The following is a 25425-nucleotide window of genomic DNA, read 5'->3' as shown; positions in this document are numbered from 1 at the left end:
ACACGTTTTACTTCTTTCAAGCAGATTTTCACTTGAAATAAGTAGAAAAATCTGATAGTGGAGCAAGTTTTTCTTTCTTATTACAAGTACACAAAACTTGCTTTCACTGGCAGATTTTTCTACTTATTTCAATTGAAAATTTGTTTGAAACAAGTGAAAATGTTCTAAAAACAAGTTAATTTTTAGGTAGTGAGTCTTATTTTAAGTGGAAAGAGGTTAGTTTTCACTAGAAATTAGACATTTTGACAAGAAATACGACAAATATTCGATAGATAGATAGATGGAGATTAGCCGGGCTAACGATTACCTGTTTAACCTGTTTAATAACTCAGTGACTCAATAAACGCTCCATGAAAAAATATTTTCTCCAGCGGATATCTGAGTTCCAACATGACTGAGCTAACTGGAGTAGTTTCATGTCGTGTCCCACAACGGGAGGGTTTTAACAGCTGACGTCCTGGTGTTAGCTTAGCTACGGCCGTTAGCTTAGCTACCGTTAGCTGTCCCTGTCAGCTGCAGCCACTGATGCTTTCTAGACACCGTGATTCCCCAAAACTGAATAAATACAACACATAGCAACACAACACACACACAGAAATAGTAATGTTTCTTCAATCATTTCAGATTTGTCTAAACGGTGATAGGGCGTGAAAAATATGATATATAGCTAAACTCTCGTTCGTTACTATTGATCTCATTCAAATTACGTGCTGGTTTTCTACCCGGAAGTAGAATGTAAAGGAGATTCGGTCTATAGTTCCAGGAAACAGAGTGAGCAGGTGAGAGTGGAGGAGGAGGAGGAGGAGGAGGAGTGTTGACGGGCGGAGGAGTTGCAGCTGAGCCCCTCGCTGCCTCAGCTTGTTCATTCAAACAGAATTCCTGCAGTAAATGTGCAGCCCGGGGCCACGCGCTCGTAAAGCTGCAGACGCCTTTAAAAACAGAGACGGCACCAACACCAACACCAACTCTCCTCCACCTCTTCTCTTCTCTTCTCTTCTCTTCTCTTCTCTCCTCCACCGAGCTGCTGCTGCTGCTGCTGCTGCTGCTGCTGCTGCTGCTGCTGCTGCTGTCACCAATCACCGCTGATGGGAACCAGCTCTGCTCCCGGCCCCGGGAAAAAATGATAATAATAATAACGGTAATGAAAAATATTACAAAATAAAAGTACATCTTGAGGGCCGGTGTTCAGCTCAGTTTGGTAGAGCAGCCGCCTCATGTGTGTTCAGGCTACAGTCCTCACTGCAGGCTGCGGCCCCGGTTTGAATCCCGCATCGAGCGGCCCTTTCCTAAAATAAGGTAAATATGTCAATTATCAATTAAATAAAAGGTGATTTCAAAGAACAAAATAAAAAATATATAATAAAAAAACTAAATATAATTAAAAAAAACAACAACAAAAAACATTATATATAATTTTTTTAAAATCAAAATCAAATAAATAACTAAAACAACAGAATGAAATGCATGTAAATTAAATTAAATTAAATGAAGCAAATAAAAAATTAAATTAGTAAAGGGACAACAAGGAGTTTTGGAAAGCGAAGTGTTTTCACACTACATATCCCATGAGCCTCAGCGCGCACGGTGAATAACTTGGACTGGCGCAAGATGGACGAAAGCGAAAGCATTTACCAAGAATGTTTTCATTCATCAAGAATTAAAGTCAGAGGTTGGAAGACGATCACATACCGTCGTAGTTTCGACCATGAACGGCGATTCGGCGGCGTTATTCTCATGCCTCGCCGGGCAGCGTCTGGGAAACCGAAAGTAAGGAAATGCTGGTCGGCTCGCCCAGCATTTCCGCCATATATAATATATGTAATAATATAATATAACAAAATAACGATAGAGACAAAACGATATATTTATTGAAAAAGGGTAATGTAGATTCATCCACATTAATATGAGACTTTTTAGAACTCCTCGTTGTCCCTTTAAACTAGTTCAGTAACATAAAGAAATCATTAAAAAAATACAGTGAAAATTGAAAATGCAATGAAATAGGTCAGTAAAACAATAAAATATATATAAATTAAATGAACTTTTAAAGATTGAAATGAAATGCAGCTAAATAAAATAAATAAAAAAATAAAATCAAACAGTTGAAGGTGAAGTCAGTTGAAGTTTCACTTCTGGCACCAATGAACCTCCGTACGAGCGAGCAGGATGGAGGAGGGCTGTGATTGGTCGGTTAAAGATGTGGACAAGAAAAAAAAAGAAAAAAACAGACCTGACCAGGAAAAGTCAGCTGTGACATCACTGTGACATCACTGTGACATCACAGCGGGGTGTTGAGGTGAACAGCTGAGTCCTCGCCGCTCAGTCACTTCCTGTTGATCCAGAGTCCGTGACCTTTGACCTTTAGCCGCCATCAGAGGTGTCGAAAGTAGAAGTACAGATACTTGTGGATAAAAAAAGTATAAGTACTGATTCAACTCCTTTACTCAAGTAAAAGTAATAAAGTACAGGCTCTGACATGTACTTTAAAGGGATAGTTCAACATTTTGGCAAATTGGCCCATTGCCATAATCCCTATAGTCATAGTAGCAGTAGGTTTGTTACCTTTAATTGTCGGTGCAAGCTGTTTTTAGAACGGCGGAGCAGAGCCGTCATAATGAACCTTTAAGGCCTTCGCACACTGAGTCCGTTTTTTTGTACAATTGAGAGTAAACATGAGGTGGAGGTTAAAAAATAACGAACCTGTTTTGACGATGTGAGGAGTAGAAGGTAGAAACTACAGATGTGTGTGAGTTCAAACGTTGGGAGGGAAAGTAAAAAGTCGTACAGAAAATAAAATACTCAAGTAAAGTACAGATACCTGAAATATCTCTATGTAAGTACAGTAACAAAGTATTTGTACTTAGTTACTTCCCACCTCTGGCCGCCATCACTTCGAAATCAAAAGTTAAAGAAACTTTGTCCACAGAGACGTACAAAACTACAACTCCCATGATGCATTGGGGGTTCAGCAAGAAACACTCTGCACTCTGCACAACAGCAACAGCACGTCACCCTGTTCGATTCCCGGTTCACCTGTAGCCTGTAACTACCAAGCCAACACCTGCATGCTTCACATGTTCAAGCGACAGTTTGATCGGTTATTGGATGTATAGTTCAATAGTACCTGATTACTGGTGGTTACCATGGGAACGCGAGAAGGGGGTGGAGCCTCTGCTGATGTCGTGACGTTGCTTCACTGAGAGAGAGAGACACCAGAGGAAGTGATGGCGAGACTTCACTTCCTCCTGCACCAGTTAACACACACGCACACACACACACACACACACACACACACACACACACACACACACACACACACACACACACACACACACACACACACACACACACACACACACACACACACACACACACACAGGGTTTCATATTCCGTGCTACAGATGCTTGATGTGATTTTCTTTTTTTTAACCGCAGGACAACAACAAACTTTCAGAAACACAATCGATGGCCAAAAGTGTGTGGACACCTGAGTGTGTCAAATTTAAGACTTTTTTAAGACCTTCATGGTTGAAATTTAAGACCTACATCATGACAAAATAAAAAACATACAAAAGAAATGTCACAAAATTACTTGCAAAGTAAATTGGCTGCAATATATTTCATTTCATTTCATTTCATAACCTTTATTTAAACTCAGAGATATATTGGGGAGTAACCTCATTTACAATATAGCCGAGATGAAACACAAAAACATTTGAAACATAGGCTACAAAAGCATAACATAATACCAGAAGTTAGAGGTGACAAGGATAAATTGAAACATGAGTGAAGTTGAAAGCAGCAGAAGTTAGATGTCAAATAAGATGTAGTTATGGTTTTAAATTGTCCTATTGATAAAATATATAAGTTGCATGTTGGGCCCGTTTGTAGTTGAAGATACATTCAATGAAGCACAATAAAGTGTCGCGGGAGCATTTGAAGTTAGAAATTACGACCTGTCTGGGCGTCGCGTGGCGTAGTGGTTAGAGCGGGCGCCCCATGTATAGAGGCACAGTCCTCGCTGCAGTCGGCCCCGGTTCGAGTCCCGCGTCGGACGCCATTTACTGCGTGTCATTCCCTCTCTCTCTCTGCCTCCCCGTTTCCTGTCTGTCTCAACTGTACTATCCATAAAGGCATAATTGCCAAAAAAATATACTTAAAAAAAAGAAATTACGACCTGTCTAAAATTATTTGAGACTTGAACACAATACTTCAATAATTTAAGACTTTTAAAGGCCTAAAATTTAGATTGTCAAATTTTAAGACCCCACAGAAGCCCTGTGTTTTATACATTTATAATGTATAATATATCCTACTCAGTTACTACACAGTAAGGTTACACATACACATTTGTTTGAACTGGACCTTTACTAAGTGAATGAAATGGCTCCACATCATAAGAGGTTTCATTCACATGTGAGTTTTTATTTCATAGCAGAACTTCAACACCTACACATTTATATATTACGTATATTACACATAATGTAAAACGTTGGCGTGTGTGTGTGTGTGTGTGTGTGTGTGTGTGTGTGTGTGTGTGTGTGTGTGTGTGTGTGTGTGTGTGTGTGTGTGTGTGTGTGTGGTCGGTGTCGACACTCTGACTTTGTCTCCTTCCTGTTTCATCATGACATCGTGCTCAGCGAGTGAGGAAATGGTGGAGGTGTCATGGCCGCCGCGTGGTTACATACAGACGTCCCAGATTCAGCTCCCAGACCGGGACCAACGCTGCCCGCCTCCTCTTCCACATTAAAGGGATAGTTCACCCAAAATTCAAATTTCATTTCATTATCTCCTCCCCCTCATGTGGACTAAGGGCTGGGAGAAGTTTCAGAGTCCTCCGTGCCTTCTCTGAGTTACAGCGGGGCTCCGTGCAGCACTGCATGTCCATATGATGGTAAAAGACACACAAATATGAAAAGACACACCAAAAAACATCCAAATACCTCCATAGTGCTCGTATGTAATGTCCCTCTTGTATTGAAGCCCCAACATGAGAAATTGTTCCAAAAAATATTAAATAAGTCTATATTTCAAGCTTGTTTGCACCAGCGTCAATGCAAATCGCGAGTAAAGACACCAGTGTGTTTACTCTGGTTCTGAGTTTTCTGGAGTTTCCTACAGATCTTGAGTCCCTCAACTCCTCAACTCCTCCACCCATAGAGATTTTATTTGTTTATAAAATAATCCACACTCCAAATATTGTTTTTCATCTTCATTTTGATTTTTTCTTAAAGGGACATTGTGTAACTTCTCCTGTTATCTATTCAGGAAAATCGATTATTTGGTTCAAAAGTCTGTTTTTCATTTAGGAATGTCACGATTACAAATTTTCTTGGTACGATTATTGTCAGAGAAATAATCACGGTGTTACGATTATCACGATTATTATGCACTAATTAATGTCACAACACTATGAATGTGTAAAATCAAATATAGTCAATAATATAATTACATTACTCATTGTTAACAAAATATTTCAAGTATCTATCAATATATGACCAATTATTAACCCCCCAGGGGAAGTGTTTGAAATATTCAGGTCATAAATTCTTATCTATACCAAATGTTTACGTTTATTTTAATCGTTTGTTTTATTTTATTTTTTATTTTTTAATACAAATGACACGCTAACATTTAAATTCCTACCAATTCAATGTTACGTTAGTTAAGTGGACCAGTATCTGTGCATTTGCAGTGAGGAGGAATGGAGCGTTACACTGATGCTGCATTCACCTGCAGTCGGGCAGACGGCCGTCGCTAACAAACAATACCACATCGCCATGACAACATATTGTCACGTGTATTGTTTTGCCTCGTGTTGACGGACCACTTGTTTACATAGAGGCTTGTTTATGCCGTTACGTGCAGCGGCCGTCTGCCCAATTTCAGGTGAATGCAGCATGAAAAATACGACTGAGTTGCTTGAGATATACAACCACAACACTAGATGGGAGGAATTCCTACACAATGTACTTTTAAATTGTAAAAAAAAAGACATGTGCGAGTGAGGTAGAAACCCCATTACGGGCTTATATTTAAACCTTACCTATAAAAGCAATTGCACAAATAACAAAGCAAACATTAATACGTATATCTTGATAAGCATTATAAACAAAATAATACAAAGTAGAATGAAAAGAGAAAAAAAAAGATTTTAAAATAAATAAAAAGGAAAAAAAAAACTATATACACAAATAGTAATACGAACAAACGAACCACAAAAAAAACAAAAACAAATTACAAGCTATTACAAAAGGTCAGTACCATTTACAACAATGTTTTGTGATCAGAGCATTTTTTAGTCTTGATTTGAATCTAGGTAAGGACAAAGAATTAGTAAATAAATGCATATTTTTGTTCCATTACTGGGCTCCACGGTATCCTTGTAAATCTATCTTTGTGAGGACATGTCATTGACATAATGTATTCCCTAGCCCCTTACCCTAACCTTAACCATCCAAAACAAATGCCTAAACTTAACCTTTACTCTAGACCGAATTTAAACCTAATTATAACCTAATAACGTCTTAACCCTCAAAAAGCCCTTGGAAAAAGTGAGGACCGGCCAAAATGTCCTCAGTCTGTTGGTTAAAAACTCGTTCTGGTCCTCACAACGTAGCATGTACAAGAACACACACACACACCTGTGTAGTGCCTATGTTCTTGAATGCATCATCTGCCCCGGACGCTCCTGATGATGCGTTCACTGATCATTTGTGCGTTCAAGCTGCTGCCTTCAGGTCCATCCTGGTCTAAATCCACACCTGAAGTCATTAATGAGGTCGTGAGCAACAAAAACAGCAGATTTATGAGACATTAAAATAAATCTGAAGGGTTTACACACACACACACACACACACACACACATAAACTCCTATATAAACTGTGACCTCAGCGCTGCTCAGTTTGAACTGGCCGACTCCTCCTCCTCCTCCTCCTCCTCCTCCTGTTGCTGTGGACTCGTGTTGTTTACGCTGCGTCGCTGCGACGACGGGTCGGGACTCGTCGCTGGATGTTACACACGCAGCTCAGTCTGAGCCGAGGAAACTGAAACAAACCATTTGTATTAACATGTTTCTTTTCTTGTCTGAGCAGCGTCCGCACGTCTGAACTCAAACCTGGGATCAGATCTGGAGCTTAAAGGGATAGTTCACCCAAAATTCAAATTTCACTCATTATCTACTCACCCTCATGTCGGACTAAGAGCTGTGAGAACTTTCAGAGTCCTCCGTGGCTTCTCTGAGTTACAGGGGGTCCGTGCAGCAGTATTTGTCCATATAATGGTTGTGAATGGATACCAACTTTCTTCGTAACAAAAAGACACACCAAAAAACATCCAAATACCTCCATACTGCTCGTCTGTAATGTCCGTCTTGTATTGAAGAAAAAATTTAAATAAGTCTATGTTTTAAGCTTGTTTGTAGCGGAAGCTCCCAGTGTCTCGGTTCACTGCTCTTCCTGTGTCAGTGCAAATCCAGCAGAACAATTTCTCATGTCGGGGCTTCAATACAAGAGGGACATTACATACGAGCAGCATGGAGGTATTTGGATGTTTTTTGGTGTGTCTTTTTGTTACGAAGACAGTTGGTATCCATTTGCAACCGTCATATGGACATGCACTGCTACGCCGAGACCCCCTGTAACTCAGAGAAGCCACGGAGGACTCGGAAACTTCTCCCAGTCCTTAGTCCACATGAGGGGGAGGAGATAATGAGTTAAATTTGAATTTTGGGTGAACTATCCCTTTAAACTCCAGTTTAAACACAAACTGAACTGAGTTTTTATAAGCTCTGTTTCTGTCTGGATCAAATAACCAGTCCGTCAGTTCAATATTTACCTTTGATTTAAGCAGCAGAGTCTGTTTGTACAGAAACCTGCAGCTGCATATATGAATATTAATGAACACAGTCTAACACACTGATCAATACAGTCACATTAGTTTGCACTAAAACCACTAACACACGTCATGTTCATGTATGTGTTTATGCTTTTGTGACCTATTTCGTTTAGTTGTGAGTTGTGTGTTTTCAGCTCTGACCTGCAGTGTTTGTTTTACCTGTTTCTATTTCTTCTCTTCTCTGTTTGTCGTTATGCAGATTCCCTGAAAACCCTCCTGGTGTTTAAAGGGATAGTTCAACATTTTGTCAAATTGGCCCATAGCCATAATCGCTATAGTCATAGCAGTAGGTTCGTTACCTTTAATTGTCGGTGCAAGCTGTTTTTAGAACGGCGGAGCAGAGCCGTGAGCTGCTCAGAGCTACGCTACGGAGGCTCATTATGGGATTTCTTGGTTTCCCTCATCAAACTCATCAAATACACAATCCAACAACTCCACAACACAACGCTCTGGTGGACAAGTTGTGACCTGCACATTCACCACGCTATGAGATAATAACACAACGTTACCACACAGAGTTGTTTTAGAGGGAAATACAGAGACTGTTGATGAAAAACTGTCCCTGAAGGCAACGTGCATCAGCGGTTTTGCATGAATTTCCCTCTAGAACAACTCTGTGTGGTAACGTTGTGTTATTATCTCATAGCGTGGTGAATGTGCAGCTCACAACTTGTCCACCAGAGCGTTGTGTTGCGGAGTTGTTGGATTGTGTATTTGATGAGTTTGATGAGGGAAACCAAGAAATCCCATAATGAGCCTCCGTAGCGTAGCTCTGAGCAGCTCACGGCTCTGCTCCGCCGTTCTAAAAACAGCTTGCACCGACAATTAAAGGTAACGAACCTACTGCTATGACTATAGGGATTATGGCAATGGGCCAATTTGACAACATGTTGAACTATTCCTTTACACATCAACAGTTATGAAGAAAACAGCAGGATTGACAAAGTTCTGTCCTATATCTATATGAATGAAGCTGTGACTCCGGCGGGGGGCCGGCTGAACGTCGGCTGAGCATCTACAGACTCAGCGTGGGCAGATTAATCTATTACGGGGAGGGGAGGGGCCCCTCAATGTATAATATTAGTTTTTTTGGCCTCAAGTGCGACCAAAAATAACCGCGGTCACGAAGCTTTGTTTCGACACTGGGGCCCCTCGACGGGACGAGGCCACGAGATTAAGCGTCTGTCGCAGTCGATATCGGACTTCAATGGTGCAGATTCCTCCACAAATCTGCACTTAATCAAATTATGTCCGGCCAATTGACACAGTGAACCTGGGGCTTTAACGGGGGCCCCTCTGGCTCTCAGGCCCCGGGGGCAGCTGCTGCTGTGGTGGGCTGTGATGCAACCTCGGTGGCTGCCGGCGCTGGTCTATACGAGGCGGGTAGATCCGTGTCGGCAACTGGACCGGAACATGACGACCTGAGGTTCTACAGAAACAAAGATCTTTGGCTTTATATGGCATCGTAACAACATCCTCTGTCCTTAGACCCTCACATCGACTGAGGAAAAACTCCATGGAAAACCCTTTTAGTCATAGCAGTAGGTTTGTTACCTTTAATTGTCGGTGCAAGCTGTTTTTAGAACGGTGGAGCAGAGCCGTGAGCTGCTCAGAGCTACGCTACGGAGGCTCATTATGGGATTTCTTTGGTTTCTCTCATCAAACTCATCAAATACACAATCCAACAACTCCACAACGCTCTGATGGACAAGTTGTGACCTGCACATTCACCACGCTATGAGATAATAACACAACGTTACCACACAGAGTTGTTTAGAGGTAAATTCATGCAAAACCGCTGATGCACGTTGCCTTCAGGGACAGTTTTTTTTATCAACAGTCTCTGTATTTCCCTCTAAAACAACTCTGTGTGGTAACGTTGTGTTATTATCTCATAACGTGGTGAATGTGCAGGTCACAACTTGTCCACCAGAGCGTTGTGGAGTTGTTGGATTTTGTATTTGATGAGTTTGATGAGGGAAACCAAGAAATTCCTTTAGCCTTTAGCCCTGAGCAGCTCACGGCTCTGCTCCGCCGTTCTAAAAAACAGCTTGCACCGACAATTAAAGTTAACGAACCTACTGCTATGACTATAGGGATTATGGCAATGGGCCAATTTGCCAAAATGTTGAACTATCCCTTTAAGGTTTTTTCCTTATAGACTTGTCTTATTGCATCATTCAAAATCAGTTCTAAACGTCGCTTCAAAGACCTCGGAGACCAGGTTCGACTGTCTGTCACCACTTTTACTGCCGTCAATTACATCACTTTAGCCGTTTTCCCACTAAAATTAGCGGGTCGACGCGGGTTTTTTAAACGCGGGTCGACCCGCTAACAATCGGCATTTGGCCCCTTTCCCATTGACCAAAATGAGCCGAGTCTGACCCCCCGCTGAGGGATCAGACAGACCATAAACCAGCCGCCCCGCTCTCATCCGCGGTGCAACAGACACACACAGTCATGCCACAGCCGCCCGCCGCGGAGTGTCCGTCCGCCGAGGCAGACTCTCTGGCTGGCTGACCTGCAGCACCAGGACCGCGGAGGACAGAGAGTCTGCTGCGGCCGGATGACGGACGTCCGCGGCACAACACGTCAGTTAAACAGACTGTCGCTTCTTTTCTTTTCTTTTTTTCTATCGTTTTTGGTCAGTGTTCTCTGATCTTTTGATCCCAGTCTCGGATGAGAGCAGAGCGGAGCAGAGCTTTGTTTTGGTACGTGATATGAGACGCGACCGGCGCGATGACGTAGCGTCACGTAACGTTCAGTGTCATCACGTAAATTAGCGGGTCGACGCGGGTCTGGCGTTCCCATTGCAAGCCGAGCCGAGCCGAGCCGATTAAAGGCGATTTTAACCCGCGTCGCTTGCCGAGTCGTTTGACCCGCGTCGACGCGGGTCGACGCGGCTCCGTGCGCCTTTCCCACTGCCACTAAAAGCCGATTGTTAGCGGGTTTAAACGGGTTTTTTGGCCAGTGGGAAAGGGGTATTAGTGACACTTTACGAGCCCGTGTTCAGCTCCTTCACATTGTTCCCTGAATGAATGAACCTTAAACTCTGTGTTACTGCGAACCGGTTCATGACTTGACTTGATTGACATAATAACCCTGAGAGCTCAGGTTATTGATTTTAAATCTGAACTCTCCAAGTCTGGTCTCTGTGCATGTGTAGTGTATATCTGTGTAGTCTTATCTGTCATCAACAAGAGATTACGGGTTACGGGGCGCGTTACGTTTGTTTTCTTAAAATTTTACCACTTTTTTTTTTCTTTTTTTTTTAGAGATGTGACCACTATTTCCAGATTTTTCTTTTAACTTATTTTTTTTTAGAAATTTTTTACCACTTTCTTTAGAATTTTTTTCAACTTTTTGAAAATTTTACCACTTTTTTGAGAAATATTTTCCTTTTTTTTTTTTTTTTTTAAGAATTCTTACTACTTTTTTCTAGAATTGTTTTAAGAACTTTTTTTTATTTTGAAATTCTTTTATCACTTTTTTCTAAAAAGTCTTTTTTTCCAGAATTTTCTAAACAATATTTCCACAAATTAACGCCATTGGCCCTAATTTGAACATATACATTGACTAAAAAAGTAATGTTCTTAATGTTCTTCAGTCTCAGAACAAATATTTGTGTGGCGGTGTCGCCATGGAGACGAGAGCTGGGACACCGGGTCGGAGGCTCTGATCTTACAAGGTTGGTTTTCAGCCAAGAGACGCTCCATTCTCCCTGGCATTGATTTCAATGGTTCTCAAAGTGGTTGAGAAGGTTTTTTAGAAATGTGACCACTATTTCCAGACTTTTCTTTAAACTTTTGTTTGGAGAAATTTTTACCACTTTTTTTCTAGAATATATTTGACTTTTTTTTTCTTTTTCTAGATTTTTCTTTAAACAGTTTTTGAGAAATTTTACCATTTTTTTCTAGAATTTTTTTAAACTTTTAGAAAATTTTGCCACTTTTTTGAGAAATATTTTCCTTTTTTTTTTTTTTTTTTTTTTTTGAATTCTTACCACTTTTTTCTAGAATTGTTTTAAAAACTTTTTTTTATTTAGATTTTTCAAAATCACTTTTTTCTAAAAAAGTCTTTTTTCCAGGGTTAGGGTTATTTTTTTTTTACTTTTTGAAAATTTACCACTTTTTTGAGAAATTTTGAGAATATATTTTACTTTTTTTTTTTTTTTTTTTTTTTTAGAATTCTTACCACTTTTTTCTAGAATTGTTAACATTTTTTTATTTTTTTTATTTTTTATTTTTATTGCCTTTTTCTAAAAAAAAAAAGTCTTTTTTCCAGAATTTTCTCAACAATATTTCCACAAATTAACGCCATTGGCCCTAATTTGAACATATACATTGACTAAAAAGGTGATGTTCTTCAGTCTCAGAATATGAATGCATCAACCAATCATGTAGCGTGTTGGATATAATAAAGTTGCTAACAGGACGACGGTGGCACAGCAGCTGTTGAATACATGAGGGATAATTAGCGAGTAATTGTATTAAACAGATTTAAGACACGACGTGGAGGAGAAGAACCAAATGATGCAAAGCGAAAACTTATATTGGTATCGCTGCCAGTGTGAATGGTTTTGATGCAAAATGGCAAATATTTTGCAATTTCGTGTCTTTTATTCATCATGTCCCTTTAAGGTAAAAATCCTGCATAGTTGCTCTTTACAATATATAAAATAATATGATGCTGGCAGCTCCACACTTTGTTTCCAGTGTCCCAGCGGCTCCTCACTCCTGGTAAATAATAGTTCATACAGCAGCATAATGAAACATGTGGAGCTTTCACTTTTCCAAAACAATTACACTGGATGAACGTCTCTTTCTCTTTCTCTCTCTCTCTCACTCTCAGATGATTGATGCGTTTTCCCGCCACAACATCCTGCTGAACCACTTCCTGGTTCTGGCTGTTTTTCAGAGCCACAGGTGGAGCGGCTGGAGCGCTGACTGATTGATTTAAAGGAAAAAAAACAAACAAAAAAAACCATCCACCCACTTGATCTCCCCTCAACACTGCAAAACAAATTGGCAACACTTAATAATAAGTGGCCTACACATTATTAAGCATTAAATACTGAATTAATCATTTATAACACATGGATACTCATTAGTATGTAGTTTATAAACAGTTACAAATGTTTTACTCATCATTGATCAGCACTAACTGTATTTATAAACTACATACTAATGAGTATTCATGTGTTATAAATGAAGAATTCAGTATCTTTTTTTCATTTATTTGTTGATTTGTAACGGGACTCTTCATATTCATGAACATACAAAATGCAAATAAGCCAGATTTACCTCTAAAGCTAATTTCCATGTGCAGTTCAATCCCTATTAATGCTTAATTAATGCTTAATAGTGTGTACCTACAACACATTTTTTAGAGGGATCACCACATCAACGCAGAAATCAGGCTTCAATAACAACAACAACACGAAAGGAGAATTTGTGTGTAGTTTTATTTACATTTTATATTTTTGAAGGCTACATATTGTTCGGAGAAGGGGGGTCAGTTTCTCTCTTGGTGCTTCTTTAAAAAAAAAGATTTTACTTGGTTGACTATATTGATATCTTAATAGATACTAGAAAAAAATAACATGTTAAAGGAGTTCAGAAATGGCCGTTTGTCCTGTTTGTCGCGCCTCCTTCTACGAGTTTCCACGAGTTGCCGCACGAGTTTACCCGAGTAAGGAAAACGAATTTGATTGGTCGTTATCGAGCGGGCGGGATATTCAATAATTTGTGCGAGACCGAGCTCGGTGTGTGTGTGTGTATGTGTCTCAGACGTTTGATTGACGGATGACGGATCCAATATCAGTGGCTGATGAATCATGAGCAACGTGACGTATAATTTGTGCGAAAAAATACCCCACTTTCATCCCAGATTTACTCAAAAATAGAATTTTGCACAAAGTTTGGCCTACATCGTCTGATAGATGAGTTATTACACTAATTTTATGACCCATAGTGGAATCAAATTCAATTTTCTTTCCTGTACACCTTTAATAGTGTGTAGCTACTTACCCTATTATAAAGTGTTACCAACAAATTTTCTAGAGGAACCAACCGCCACATTGTTGCAGAAATCAGGCTTCAACAACAACAGTAAAGGAGAATTTGTGTGTAGTTTTATTTACATTTTATATTTTTGAAGGCTACATTGTTCGGAGGAGGGGGGGTGCTTATTTAAAAAAAAAGATTTTACTCCATTGACTATATTGATATCTTAACAGATACTAGAAAAAAACATGTTAAAAACAAAAACAAACAAACATGAAAGACAAAAAATGTGATGAACATCTCTCTCTTTCTCTCTCTCTCTTAGATCATGGCGGCACCGCGCACACACATTATACCTGAGAGACTCACTCCGGTGTAACTCGATCCATCCACAACGAGAGAGAAAGAAAGAAAAGAAAAAAAAAGAAAAGAAAGAAAGAAAACCGGATCCCCGTGAATCCAGATCCACGCTTTGCAACGCGCCCAGTTTGAACAGACGGACGTGCGCGGCAGCCAATCAGCGCTCGCCGTGCGCCAAAGCCGTGTTTATTCCACTTCTGCGGCCAATCGGCGGCCGAGTGCGTCATGGCAGTAGAATGTGGATGTGGGTTGTGCTGCTGCTGCTGCTGCTGCTCCGTGCACCGGACCACAGTCACACAGCCTAAACTCCTCTAGTCTCTGCTCCCATCCCCCTCCCTCCTCCTCCTCCTCCTCCTCCTTCCTCAACGAGCAACGAGCGAGCGAGCAATGGCGGCCGCTTTACTGCCGCTTTGTCCTCCCGCTCCTCCTCAGCTCGGTTGTTAAAACCCCGCGGTAAGGAAACAAAACAAAGCTCCGTGTTTTTTTGTTTTTTGCCCCTATTTGTGTTTTCATAAGAATGATGAGCACCACCTCACACGATTTGTTTCTTCTGGCACTTTTTTCCCTCATCGCATGTCTGTTAGCTATGTCGCACTGCTTCTTTCCCTCCTCCTCCTCCTCCTCCTCCTCCACGGCGGGCATTTCTCTGCGCGCTCGAACAATGGAGACGGAGGAAATGAGGCCACCAGCTCTGTGTCCTGCCCCGGCCCCCGTAGTTATCTACTCTACTCACTACCCCCAAACCAACCTGCACCGGTGTTTTAATTCAACCAACGAAACGAACTGAACTGTCGTCGTCGTCGTGTGTTTATTTGTGCTTCGACCTTGGCGAACACATTTATGGGCTGTTATGTAAAAAAAAAAAAAAAAAAAAACTCAGAGTGTCAAGTGCGCACACTGAGATGAGTGAGTGAGGGAGGGAGGGAGAGAAAGAGAGAGAGAGGAGAAGAGAAGGGGGCGGGGCCAAAGCGGAGGAGCCAAGATGGCGGCGCTACTCGCTCTCCTGCCTCCTCCTTTCATCTGACTGATAGTAGAGCTGGTTAGTTCATATGGCGGGAAGGAGGAGAGCGACAGTAACAAGCTTTTAATCCACTAACCATCGACATTTTACCTATTTACCCCCCCTCAATACCCCCCAATACCCCTCAATACCCCCCTCTTCCTCCTATTGCCCCGCATCTAGACTTTGTTGCCCGTGCCTGTGTGTGTGCAGCGCGCGCTGGGCGGGAGGAATCGAACCGTAGAGTCGTCGCCGGCGCTTGATGATGAACATCAATCAATCAAACTGTGACACTATACGTCAGTCCGTCACGTAGCTGTTCACGGTGTAAAAACGTTACTAACGGTCTCGGTGTGAAGAAGAATCCGTGATGGACCGAGACTCGGTTCTGTCCCGGTTCTATCTGAACCAACCGAGTCTGATTATTATTGTTTTAGCGGCGGAGGAAGGAGAGGAGAGGAGGAGAGGACAGGAGCGTAGCGGCGGAGGAGAGGACAGGAGGAGGACAGGACAGGAGGGGGGCGTGGCGTCCGGGTTTAGAAACTCTATCCATTGTTCCACTCCAACGCGCGAGGAGAACACCTCTGTGCGGGCCGGCAGCCAATCAGCGGCCGCCGTCCTCCTCCACGAGCTCCGCCCAGCAGCCTATATTAAAGGCTCGGCCGTGAGCAGCATTGGCCACTGGCACAACATAAGAACTGATTGATCCTGCAAAGCAGCAGCGAGGAGAGAGAGAGAGAGGGATTTACTTTATTCAACCTTTCATTTCAGCCGTCCTTTATTTTTATTCAACTTAAAAAAAAAAAAAATAACAACAACAAAACAATGGCAGACACAAAAGTGGACTCCGGCTCGGATATCTCTGCCAAGGTAAGCCGCCCTCACACCTCCACCAGCACGCACCGGGGGGGAGCTCGGAGCCCCCTCGGCACCACAAACAAACCTTTTCCAGACTTTAACCTAGATTTAAAAAATGAAAGAAAAAAAAAAAAACATCCGTTCCGCCGTCGCTTCGCTCCGCGCTCAGCCGGGCAGAGGGAGCCTCCGGCCGGGCAGCGGAGGGACGAAGAGTCGGTGTTTTTCCTCCAGAGCTCCGGTGGTAAAAAACCTCGGCTGGATGAAGAATAACGCGGCACCGCATCACGGAAACAGGCTGCAGCGGCTCATTGTCCGGAGAGAGAGAAACTAACTAACTAACCAACCAACCAACAGTCTGACTCTGCGCGGGTTCTTTGTTTATACAAGCGGGTCCGAGTCCGAACCCAAACACGGACCAGCACCGACCGACCGACCGAGCTCCGTCTGACGCGCCTTTTATTTATTCGCACAATTGATCTGATCTGATCTGATCCACATCACATCTCTGCAGCCGCGGCCAGAGCCGTGTGCACGGGGCCGGTACCGGAGCCACCGGACTAACTAACGGGCTGTTAGTGCAGCTCGCGCCGGGGCTCGCGGAGGAGAAGTTGGTCCGTTTGAATGGAGCGCGGAGCGGCGCTGCGTAATCACACCGATGTCCACAGCAACTTTGGCGGCTTCGCTTCTTCTTCTTCTTCATTGTTATTTGTTTGTGGCTTTTTTTTAAGAGAAAGAGAGAGAGAGAGAGAAAGAGGGGAGAGGAAGAGGAGGGTGGTGATGATGATGATGATGAAGAGGGGGCACCGACTCGGTTTGTTTACCGACTCAGGAAGGAAGAAGAAGGTCGGAGCCGCCGCCGCTGCTGCTGCGCGTATTCAGCCTCCGTTTACCGGAGAGTCTCTCTCTCTTACACACACACACACACACACACACACACACACACACACACACACACACACACACACACACACACACACACGCACAGCAGCGGCTTCCGCTTCTCTTCAGTATTAGTGGAGCGTGTTTCTCGGGGCGCGTTTCTGTCTCAGGGGAAAGTTTCTCTTTTTCTGTTGTTGTTGTAATGTAGCTCCACTTCTCTGGTGTGTATGTAGGTGTGTGTGTGTCCGGGCTGTGGAGGTGTGATGATGTGACGGTGCTGGTCTGGTTTTCCCCCTCTCTCTCTTTGTGGTCCGTCCGGGTCTCTCCTCCTCCTCCTCCTCCTCCTCTTCCTCCTCTCATCGCTGCGCTTCTTTAAATGTTCGTTTCCATCCAGTTGGACTTTGGATCAAATCGGGTAAAACTTTAATAGTCCCCGCGGGGAGGGGGGTGGTGTGTGTGTGTCTATGTGTGTCTGTGTGTGTAGAGGGGGTGGAGGGGGGATCTCCGCAGCAGCAGCGGGAGAGAGAGAATATGATCCAGGCTGGAGAGAATAAGAGCAGCAGCAGCGGCGGCGGCGGCGTTGGGCCGCGGAGCTGAATAATTATGAGTGATTATAACAAATGAACATATGGAGGAGGAGGAGGAGGAGGAGGAGGTGCAGGGGGAGCAGCAGCAGCAGCCGGGGCCCGGTGCAGCGAGCTCCTAATCCGGGGTGACCGTTCAGCCACTGTGTGTTTCTAGGTCGTGGAGCGTTTTTACGCACAACAAGCGCCTTTTTACGCACAGTGGGTCGGTGAGCGCGCGCTGCTGCTGCTCAGATTAATGGCTTTAAGAGATAAGATTATGTAAAGCAATTAATCAATAACAGCGTGAGTGTGTGTGTGTGTGTCTCTCTATGTGTGTCTATGTTTGTGTGTGTGTGTGTTTGTGCGTAAGAACGATGTCGACAAAACGAGGAAACGGAGCAGCTATTAATAGGCTCGGCGGCCGGTTTTCCGGTCTGCGCGCGGAGCGGAGAAAAAGCCCCGGAGGTGTCGGTGACTGTGTGTATGTGTGTGTATGTGTGTATATTTGTGTTTTGTGTGTGTGTGTGTGTGTGTGTTTTGTGTGTGTGCTCGCGCTGCTCCGGTTCCCGCCGCGCCGCCTCGGGGTTTTTTTTTTTTTTTTTCCGCTTCTCTCGCCGCCATGTGTCGTCTTCTTCTTCTTCTATTGTCCTCCGTTACAACGAGCGGCGGCAGCGTCGCGCGCTCACCGCCTCCTCCTCCATCACCGCCCCCCCCCCCCCCTCCCCTCCTCCCCTCCTCCCCTCCTCTCCTCCTCCTCCCTCCTCCCCCCTGTGCTCCTGCGCCCTCCTGTGTTATTTTAAACGGGAGCGCGGTGCATCCTGGGTATTGCAGTGCCTCTCCCGGGCGTGTCTCGTGACATATGGCGGCGGCGGCGGCCCGCAGAAGACTACAATACCCAGAATGCCCCGCGGGGAGCCCACATCAAAGTATCAGATTACAACACATTAGAGGGGATGGAGGAGGAGGAGGAGGAGGAGGAGGAAGGGGGGAGGAGAGGGGGGGGGGGGGGTCTGCAGAGACCGATATGGTGTTTAAATAGGAGGCTTCATCCTGACAGGGAGAGAACTCCCAGAATGCACTGGGAGTTCTCTAACTAGGCCATTAGGCAGCAGCAGCAGGAATATTAGTTTTTATTTAAAGTAAAGTGTTTTTATTATATCTCTCTTTATTATTTCTGACTCTGTGTCCATAGCAAAACATAACACAACATAACAACAGACACACAACAACAGACAATAAAAGAGACTAAAGCTAAAACATAGAGATAGAAATTTACATCAGTGATATCAAAAATAGAAATGACAGAGATTGATACAGTTGATGTTGATGGTTAAAAAATTCAAACTAACAGATATCACCATGAAACTTCCCAAGTTTATCTCTCACATTAAGACAAATATTTTTTGTTTTACAAGTTTTGTCAAATTTCTTGTTTAAATATGTAAATGCTGCTATATCTAATGAAATATGCGCTAATTCGCATATATTTCCAGAACCGAAATCTGAACAGTGGATAAAGCCCTTTTCAAAATTCTTGTTTTATTTTGTTGACATATTAGAGTCAGAAGTTAAAGTTCTGTTGATTATCTGGTTTTATTAACGTTGTTGTTGTTGTTGTTTTGTCTCTTCCAGGACCTGAAGGAGAAGAAGCTGGTGGAGGAGAAGGAGAACGGCAAAGATGCTGCCACCAACGGAAAGGTAACGTCCAACCGCGACCGCATCCCCGCAGCGCGCCGACTCCTCCTACAACATCCTTCTCACTTCTACTTCTACTTCCTCTGTTCTTAACTCCTTGTCGTCACTTTGTGGTTCCCAGGAGAACGAGGAGAACGGCGAGCCGGACGTAGACGACGAGGAGGACGAGGAGGTGGACGAGGAGGACGAGGAAGACGACGGAGAAGGTAGATGATGACGACAACGGCCACGGCGATGGCGGACGATTTAAAAGTTTTGCGTCGTCTCGAAGTGGATTTACACAAAAACAGAAACAGAAACACTCACTCTGCTCATCGTCCTTCATCCCGCAGGTGACGAGGAAGACGAGGACGAGGACGACGACGAGATCGAGGGCGGCACAAAACGGGCGGCTGAGGACGACGACGATGACGACGAGGTGAGAAACGGAGATGCCGACGCCTCTAGAGTAGAGCGCTGGAATAAGAGCGTAACTAACGACACGCATCGGTCCAATGGAAGCGCCTCCTGGTGGAGGAATATGGGAAGAACTGACATCTCTGCATATTTTCAATCATTTATAGATCACCCACGTTAATAGCATCATTGAGGATCCTTTACAGATAAACATTAACACATAGGCGAGTAAAAAAAAAAAACAGTTTTCTACATGAATGTTTCAATCTACATTTTGTAATAAACAAATTATAAGTATAATCTGATATGACCAAGACACCTAAAAACAAAAACACGGACTCTGCATATTTTCAATAATTTAAGGACATTTATAGATCACCCACCCCCTTTACAGATAAACATTAACACATTGGCGAGTAAAAAAAATCACAAAAAAACAGTTTTCTACATTAATGTTTCAATCTACATTTTATAAAAAACAAATTATAAGTATAATCTGATATGACCAAGACACTTAAAAACAAAAACACGGCCGTTTTCATCCATTTACGAGCGAGTGGGCAACACACATTCAAAACATTGGAGTGAATGAGTTTTCTGGGCGCTTTTATTTGCAATACCCACATCCTGCCACTAGGGGCGCAAAACCCTTAAACCCTTATTACCACGGGAGTCAATGGAGGTGTTGTTACTCTCTTCTCCAGTCGACCGACCAATCAGGACGCACCAACTCCTCGACCCGACCGCTCACTCACTCCTCTTCTTCATCATCTTCATCTTCTTGTTGTTTCAGGACGACGTCGAAACCAAGAAGCAGAAAACCGACGACGACGATTGATGCGTTTTCCCGCCGCGACATCCTGCTGAACCACTTCCTGATTCTTCACCTCCGGCTGTTTTTCCAGTGCCGCGGGTGGAGGGGCGGGGGGGACCGATTGATTGATTGATTGGATGATTGATTGATTGATTGATTGATTGATTGATATAAAGGAAAAAAATAATAATAAAACAAAACAAACGTAAAAAAAAAAAAAAAAAAATCCAACATGGTCATTAGCAAGTAGAGTTCAACAAACATCACCACGTCCACCGATCCATCTCCCCTCAAAACTGCAAAACAAATTTTCTAGAGGAACCAACCGCCGCCGCCGCCGCCGCATCGACGCAGAAATCAGGCTTCAACAACAACAACAACAACAACACGAAAGGAGAATTTGTTTGTATTTTTATTTACATTTTATATTTTTGTACATATTGTTAGGAGGAGGAGGAGGAGGAGGAGGGAGGGGAGGGGGGGGGTCAGTTTCTCTCTCGGCAGCGATCGATCTCGTCAGACCAAAATCGGTGCTTCTTTAACGAAAAAGGTTTTACTTGGTTACTGTGGTTGCTATGGTTACCATGTTACGATATCTCGACAGATAACTAGGGGAAAAAAAAAAACATGTAAAAATAAAACACAAACACGAAAGACAAAAACCTCTTAAGCCGTTGAACTCAGAGCATTCCAGTAAATTTAATGTATGTACTTTAGCTGTACCATAACTAGTTTGTTTGTATGGGAGGGTTAAGGCCAAAGAAAAGAGCCTCTTTTCTTTTTCCTTTTTCTTTTGTTTTTGTCGGCGACTTTTTTTTTTTGTTTTGTTTTATGACGGCCTGTTTTGATGTATGTGCGAAGTTTGTTGTTTGACAATAAACCGGACTTTTATTTTGTGAGTTGTACTTTTGTTATCTCTGCTTGTTTCTTGCCTCGCTCGCCCTCTCTCGGTGACATGTGACATCCTATCAGTATATATTTAGACATTTTTTACACTTTATAGTCACATTTCCATATAAGTTCACTGTTAAAAGTTACATACAAATCTGACTTTTCTGGTATTCTTGATGGTAATGAATCTAATCTTTAGAAATTGGTATATTAATCAAAGAAAATAAGCTACAAAATAATACAATTGTTTATAAAAATCCAGGCAAATCAACCAGACATGAAGAAAAACCAAAACAAACAATATTTCATAACATATTTTAATATTGACATTTAGTAAGTATAGCTTAGAATTTATAGTTACATTTCTATATAAGTTCACTGTTAAAAGTTACATACAAATCTGACTTTTCTGGTATTCTTGATGGTAATTAATCTAATCTTTAGAAATTGGTATTTTAATCAAAGAAAAATAAGTTAATTAGATCAAGAATCTAGTTTTTAGTCCATTAAAGTACATAACAATATGGATTTAGATTTGAATTTGTTTTTAAAATGTATTGTTTTACAGTTGATTTAATTTGAGAAAAGTTTAGTTCTTTAACACTTTTTTTTTTATTTTGCAAAATGATGGCAACAAACAAAATAATACAATTGTTTATAAAAAAAATCCAGGCAAATAAACCAGACATGAAGAAAAACCAAAACAAACATCAATATTTCATAACATATTTTAATATTTCTTGTACTTTATATCTCTGCCTGTTTCTTGCCTCGCTCGCCCTCTCTCTCTCTCTCTCAATGTGGGAGGAGCCAGTGACGTCATATCAGTATATATTTAGACTTTTTTTTTTTAAAGTATGCACTTTTTTACACAATTTATAGTTACATTTCTATATAAGTTCACTGTTAAAAGTTACATACAAATCTGACTTTTCTGGTATTCTTGATGGTAATGAATCTAATCTTTAGAAACTGGTATTTTAATCAAAGAAAATAAGATAATTAGATCAAGAATCTAGTTTTTAGTCCATTAAAGTATAAAACAATATGGATTTAGATTTGAATTTGTTTTTAGACTTTGAATCTTTGGTGTTGAGAGAATTTTAGTTCTTCAACACTTTTTTTTGTTTCATTTATTTAATTTGCAAAACGAACGTCGTAACAAACAAAATAATACAATTGTTTATAAAATCCAAGGCAAATCAATCAGACATGAAGAAAAACCAAAACAAACATTAACATGTTTTAATATTTCTTGACATTTTCACAAACACGTGTGAGTAGCTTTTTGTAAGTATTCACTTCACTTCTATATAAGTTCACTGTTCAAAGTTAACATGCAAATCAGACTATGTTGTCACTGCGTCACGTAAAATACAATGAAATTGCAACTGCCCATAACAGTGGTGGCATACATACTTAAAATTAAACATCATAAGAGCAGGAAAACTCAAACTTGAATCTAATTAATCTAATCTTAATTTGGTAATTTGGTCAAGAATCTAGTTTTTAGTCCATTAAAGTATGAATCTAGATTTGAATTTGTTTTTAAAATGAATTGTTTTACAGTTATATTTTATATTTTTTTGCAAAATGAAGGTTTTCCAGGCAAATGAACCAGACATGAAGAAAAACCAAAACAAACATTAATATTTCATAACATATTTTAATAGTTTGTGACATTTTCACAAACACCGTGAGTACATTTTTGTATTGTAATCAGTCATCCAACTGGATAAACGACCTCTCACATGACGACCTCATGTCACCTGTACGTCGTCAACCTGACCTGGGATCAGCGTTCACACACTTAAAGGCGTTACTGTAAATGAGCTGAAAAGAAGAAAGTAAAACATCAATAAACAAAGATTAAAGGTGTGTTGCTATAGAAACCTGGGGTCAGAGGTCAGAGATACATGTTAATACTCTGATAAATCATTATTATTATTATACTGAGAGTGTTTTAGTACTTGGTTCAGGCCCCGCCCCCTCCTCCTCCTCCTCCTCCACACCAGAACAGGATAATCAGGTAACACAAACACGCAACAGTTAAAACTACTGTAATACAACTGTGACTAATAGACAGTAAATGTCATATTGTAACTGTATCGTCCCTGAGGGCAAATACCAACCTGCCCTTTCTTCTTCCTTTTTTTCTACAGTAATCACACAACTTTATTACATAACAAACAAACAAACCACAATTTTCCCCAAAAGGTTTTAAAATAACAAATGTGTTTATGTTTTTATGTATTAATGAAGTTTATGTTCATTTGTGTCAGAGTCATTGATCATTAGATAAACCATTAGACCACAGCTGATGATAATTAGCCTCTGTAGCTGTTTGTGGTGCTTCGCTGCCCCCTTGTGTCCACACTCAGACATGCAGCTTGTTTCCTTCTATCAACATCAAACTGGAACTAATCAATGAAAAAAAAACTAAGCTATTGATCACAGTGAGATCAGGTTTTTTAAAGGCGACGGCTCAGTTTAAAAAAAGACTTGAGTTCAGAAGTGTGGAGAGAAAACTGCAGCAACGTAACGTTCTGTGAACATCTCGTTTGAATATGTGAAATAAACCAAACGAAAAACAAAACCCAGCATGGTCAAGTAAGTTCAAGAAACAACAGACATTCTGCTCTTATTTATAGGATAAGTGTTCTCTTTCGCTGATATGAACCTTTTGAAAATTAGTTTATGCACCATGAGTGAATAACAACAGCAAAAACCATAATAACAATAACAAGAATAATATTGCTTTGAATATTCCTATAAAATCTTTTATAAATATATACATTTATATACAGAGTGACCATGTTAGTTAGCTCTGAGCTCATTTGCATCTGCAGTCCCTTGGTAGAACACATAAAAAACAAAACAATATAGCACACAGGTCCAATTCTTTGACCACTTTTTTCTAGAATTTTTAAACTTTTTTCTTTTTTAAAAAATTTTACCACCTTTTTATTTATTTTTTTACGTATTTATTTAGAAATTTATATATTTTACCACGTTTTTTTGAGAATTTTTAGCACTTTTTTCGAGAAATGTTTAAAAGTTTTTGTAGGCATTTCTCTACAATATTTCCAAAAATTCACGCCATTGGCCCTAATTTAAACGTACATTGACTAAAAAAGTAACGTTCTTCAGTCACAAACAAAAATTTGTGTATTTTTGGTGTTTGCTTCAAGATTTTATCCAATAGGGCTCCGTGGTCTGATTTGTGTCAATTTAGGGTCCTTGATGTAAAAAAAAGTTTGAGAACCACTGCCTTAAACTTCTCAAACTGAATTCATTATTGGATGTCAAATGAAATTAGGCTACAACCTGTACTACCACTACCAGTAACTAAAAACTGAGACCACACCACAAAATATGCATCTATGTGAGTTTATTCTTCCTATGGTTCTGATTGAACAAATAGAACTCATCCCTCATGGCTGAATGAAGAACGTTTTATCGTTTTATACATGTTCCCTAATTCAAACTTCATCAGGTATCAGTACTAATCAAAATTTAGACTTGTTCCAAATGAGTAGTTTCTTACCTAAAATGCAAAGTTAGGGAGGGAGTGGGTAGCCTACACATGATATTGATCACATAACTCTTATTGGTGAAGTTTCATCTTAAATCTGGAGATCGAGCTGCAGGTTTTTGTTTATGTTGAGCACATTTATTTATTTACAGACACATAAAGATTGAAGATGAGGGACTTCACAGTGAATATACAGTCGTAAAATAATTCAGATTATTTGAAATTGCTTGATTCTGTTGATTTATGCATCGTGTCACAGTTGACAGAGTGGGAGGTCCCTTTGAGTTTCAGTTCCTCCCTCACTTTGGTCTCTAAGGCCTTTTCGTGCAACAGCTGAAGTGACTTTAAGGGATACCTTTAGCGTCTGGAGGAAACGTTAGAGAAGTTCTTCTTATTTTATTTTCAGGCTGGACTGTGGAGGAGATGTTACAGTAAAGAGAAGAAAAGCAGGGAGAAACTACGTAATAACAGTGTTTATAGCAGTCAACAGGACGTCAACACTTTTTAAATTTTAATTCAAATGGCTGCA

At 41.2% G+C, this 25425-nt stretch overlaps 2 protein-coding genes across 2 annotated transcripts in view; both read left to right on the top strand.

The window, feature by feature from the left end:
- Positions 1-25425, top strand: part of LOC311000765 (transcriptional regulator Myc-1-like) — a 294713-nt gene that overhangs the window by 121335 nt on the left and 147953 nt on the right. The window lies entirely within an intron of this gene.
- On the top strand, positions 15918-21366 carry ptmab (prothymosin alpha b). The gene is made up of 5 exons (XM_083991602.1): positions 15918-16132; positions 19198-19263; positions 19382-19466; positions 19593-19678; positions 20450-21366. The coding sequence occupies exons 1-5, from the start codon at positions 16088-16090 to the stop codon at positions 20492-20494; spliced, it is 327 nt and encodes a 108-aa protein (XP_083847728.1). The 5' UTR covers positions 15918-16087; the 3' UTR covers positions 20495-21366.

Source organism: Trachurus trachurus (genome assembly GCF_905171665.1).
Source record: "Trachurus trachurus genome assembly, chromosome: 17".
In the NCBI taxonomy this organism is placed as follows: Eukaryota; Metazoa; Chordata; class Actinopteri; order Carangiformes; family Carangidae; genus Trachurus; species Trachurus trachurus.
This window is presented reverse-complemented; position numbering and strand designations above follow the sequence as displayed.

Coding starts and splice junctions, on each gene's coding strand:
- ptmab (XM_083991602.1), top strand. CDS start 16,088: ATGGCAGACACAAAAGTGGACTCCGGCTCGGATATCTCTGCCAAG. Junction 16,133..19,197: donor GCTCGGATATCTCTGCCAAG/GTAAGCCGCCCT, acceptor TGTCTCTTCCAG/GACCTGAAGGAGAAGAAGCT. Junction 19,679..20,449: donor ACGACGACGATGACGACGAG/GTGAGAAACGGA, acceptor TTGTTGTTTCAG/GACGACGTCGAAACCAAGAA.